The 3,489-nt window shown below is 45.9% G+C and overlaps 1 protein-coding gene across 1 annotated transcript in view; it reads left to right on the top strand.

The window, feature by feature from the left end:
- Nucleotides 1-3,474, top strand: part of T265_13414 (hypothetical protein) — a gene marked incomplete at both ends in the record, with an annotated part of 50,038 nt that extends 46,564 nt beyond the window's left edge. The window contains 2 exon segments of the mRNA XM_009168768.1: nucleotides 1,115-1,469; nucleotides 2,716-3,474. Coding sequence (XP_009167032.1) covers nucleotides 1,115-1,469; nucleotides 2,716-3,087 — 727 coding nt within the window.
- Between the last annotated feature and the right edge of the window lie 15 nt (nucleotides 3,475-3,489).

The raw sequence follows: 3,489 nt of genomic DNA, 5'->3' as shown, positions 1-3,489 counted from the left end.
TGTTTGACCTGAGACGATCTCAAAAAACAGTGGTCAACAGTATTCCTTCTAAACGATAGATTCTATTACCCGTTGATCAATTCATGAAAGGTGTTGTTATAACCCTCCACAAAGCAAAAATTGAACGAGACTCATAAACTTCACATGCATTTACTCTTTGAGAGCTCCAGATGGCTCAGTGGTTAAGACGCGAACTTACTGACCGGAAGGTTTGTAACTGCTCATGTTGAGTCTTGGGCAACCTGGAAGTATCTTAGCTCTTGTTCTTCCTTCTGATGGCATAGCAGCTACACACCGAGAAAGTGCTACAACTGAACGATTATTATTTATCCTGCGGAAGTACAACGAATGACCCAATTGCAACACATAATGAGTGGTAGCTAAGAACCTCACAGCTGATCGATAGACACAAGCGAATTGCACTAAACGCGCCAGTTTATAACGAGATGATCAACGGTACCATTCAACCTGTGACTCAGGTTGGCGGAACCCACACTTCCAGAATCCTTACAATGATGACAAGAACAGTAGCAGACAACACTCCTGAAGAATGTAAAACAGTACATTGCAGAACAATTACAGACGCCAATCACAGACCATTTTTCAGGACCGAGGTTCGAGAAAGGGCCACCGAAAACATGTGTAATTGTTCAGATTTCAAAAGAACAAGCCATCTGCAGATGAACTTGGGTGATCATTTTCATCAGCACGGTGAAAGCGACATCCATTTCAATCGATTGTTACGCACGGAACCTAGTGATTCATATCCACACGAAACACAAACTACCTGGTTGCGTTTCCTGTGCGGCGAAAAGGCTGGAAAGATTTGACAGAAAATCCAGTCACGGACAAAGTCATTAACAAACATCGCGTCTCCAAGTTTGACACCATACTACAGGACTCTGGGGAATTTCAGGGCTGTATTCCATCACGCAGAGAGTGTATCAACTCAAATTATTCCTTATCGTTTTATGATTTCGTCATGTTGAACACACAGTACTCCAATTCTAGTCGTTTCAGAGCCACAAACTCGTGGTTATCCCTGGAAAACCCTAGTTTTTTTGTGAGTGCATCACAATGACAAGTTGTTTGTGTCTTCCTTTTCGTCTGTTAGCCGAGCCAGTCCAAATCTTTCTCGAAATGAATCGCACGTTGGTGAGTTCGTGGAAGGACTGGGCCCTGGGCAACTGGTCGGTCGGCAAGTCCTAGGAATGCCCTGTCTTGGTGAAATCCAGCTGAGCTTCTTCGATCGAAAAGGACACCTTGAGATCGAAGTGATTCGCGCTCGTGGACTACAACACAGAAACACCGCGAAGCCACTGCCTGCACCGTATGTGAAACTGCACCTTTTAGAGGGAAAGCAATCGGTCGAGAAGCTTCGTACAACCACTCCGCCCCGACGAACGTTAGATCCTCTATACCAACAGCAGTTAACCTTCTCGGTACCTTACCACGGAAAAATAATGCAGGTAAGAGGTAGATATATATTGGATTATCCTCAGTAACTAGACTGATGGATGCTATAGGCTCTCGAAACAGTTAGGCTACAACTTCCGACTCTTGAAGTTGTTCGTTTGTCCAGGGGTCACTCTTTAAAAGCTTCGTTATGGTTTAGAATTTTTGCCACACCAGTCCGTTGACCTCCAGTTCTACGGTAGGGTCTTCAAAACGTTCAAGCCATTCCTTTTCTTCGAATTGCTGAAAGTAGGCACAACCAGGTAGGGACCACTTTCTGTTTGGTCTCTCCCCTGTCCCAAACTTTTCCCCATGATTCTGCTGTTTCAATTGGTTGGACGAATTTAGTCAATCTGGCCCAGGAGGTTGGATTCGACTTGATCCTTTTTGGAAGAACTGGAACGTACGAAATTTCTTCAACAAAGGTTACTACAATCCTTTTGACCGCTTCGCTTAGGCGTTGCCCAAAGAAGGACGGCAGTTTTATAAGTGGATTAGAGAGAGAGGAAATATTTGCCAGTGCAGTGCAACCATTCTTAGTCAGAGTGCTTTAAGCATATAAACTCACTGTTCTAGTCTAGTCTATGCGGTTTCCCCATTGGGTAGCAGTTACCATATTCTCATACGTAGACCGTCACTTAGGTGTGTGTGTGTGTGTGTGTGAGTGAGTATGCTTGCTGTGATGTGAGCAATCGTGTCACTACGCGTCGAGTGAGGATTTTCATTTCGTAATGATTGGTTTGCCAGCCTACCAAAAGGTTGGATCCGCTTGCCTTAGTGAGATCATCGTCCAATCATCCTAATACGGCTGCGCATCAGCCTACTGCGCAGCGGAACAATCATGTGAAACAGCGCCGTGCGATTATACCCCCACGTCTGAATCACGTCCGATTTCATCATGTGCCGGAGAAAGGTCAAAAAGGGACACAGAAAGTTCACGCCCGCTCCATGGCCAAGACACCCCGTACACAAGCGCACAGGTGGCCATCTATGATCAACCGAGACAAAGGGACAACCGCCTGAGAACCGGTGTGGGCGTGTAGCAGACACTGGTTGTTTGACAGTGGATCGACCATCAAATACGGTCACAAGTGAATCATATATATAGAAGTTTGTAATTGCGTTAATACACAGTTCCTTCTGGTCGCCTTCTTGTCTTCTGACTATAACCCAGTAGCGTCAGGGCAGGTGAAGAGATACAACACATCCGCCTTCTGTTCTACCCCTGACTCGTTTTATTCACCGTACCTTCCGTTTCAGGTGAGCGTCTGGGGCGAATACGGTCGAATGGATAAAAAAGTCTTTCTTGGAATGTGTGAAGTCGTACTGGACGATTTGGACCTGAACTCGGTCGTATTCGGTTGGTACAAACTGTTCGGTATGATTGCATCAAGTGCACACCATCATCACCATCACCATCAGCGCCGAGAGGTCTCACAGGCTGACCCCTCTAGAGGATTCGTCGAGGAGCCAGAATCCTCTCGATCGAAAGAGCAGTCTTCTCCAAAAGGCCGTATATCATCTTTAGGTGGCCGGGGTCCAAAAAGCGCTCCGTACAGTGGCGACGGGACACGAGGAAAGTCAGCCGGAGGAAGTCGATCGTCAGGTGGAAAGAAGTCTAACGCGTCTTGACAGAAATCCCCACCTCCTCTACGTGTATATTTAAAAATCGATTGATTTTCTCGCCCATTGTGGGTTTATTTGCCAAGTAGTATTAGTTGCCCCACAGAGAAGTTGCAATATGAGAAAAGGGGCGCAGAATACACACACACACAACCCATATACTTACACAGAGAGAGCGAGAGAGAGAGATCCACCTTACTATTTTAGGTTCCTTTTTTGATAGAGACTTTGTATTTCGAGAAAATGCTGTGACGGGACTTTATTTTCAACGATATTTTCATTGTAGACTCTCACCTCACTCCCGCCAACTCCACCCACTCCCCCCCTCTGACACACACGTCGAACTAAGATAGACTTGTGGAATCAAGTTTTTGCGGCTTCCTTCTGACATTTACACACACACACACACAC

This window comes from Opisthorchis viverrini, assembly GCF_000715545.1.
Source record: "Opisthorchis viverrini unplaced genomic scaffold opera_v5_64, whole genome shotgun sequence".
NCBI lineage: Eukaryota > Metazoa > Platyhelminthes > Trematoda > Opisthorchiida > Opisthorchiidae > Opisthorchis > Opisthorchis viverrini.
This window is presented reverse-complemented; position numbering and strand designations above follow the sequence as displayed.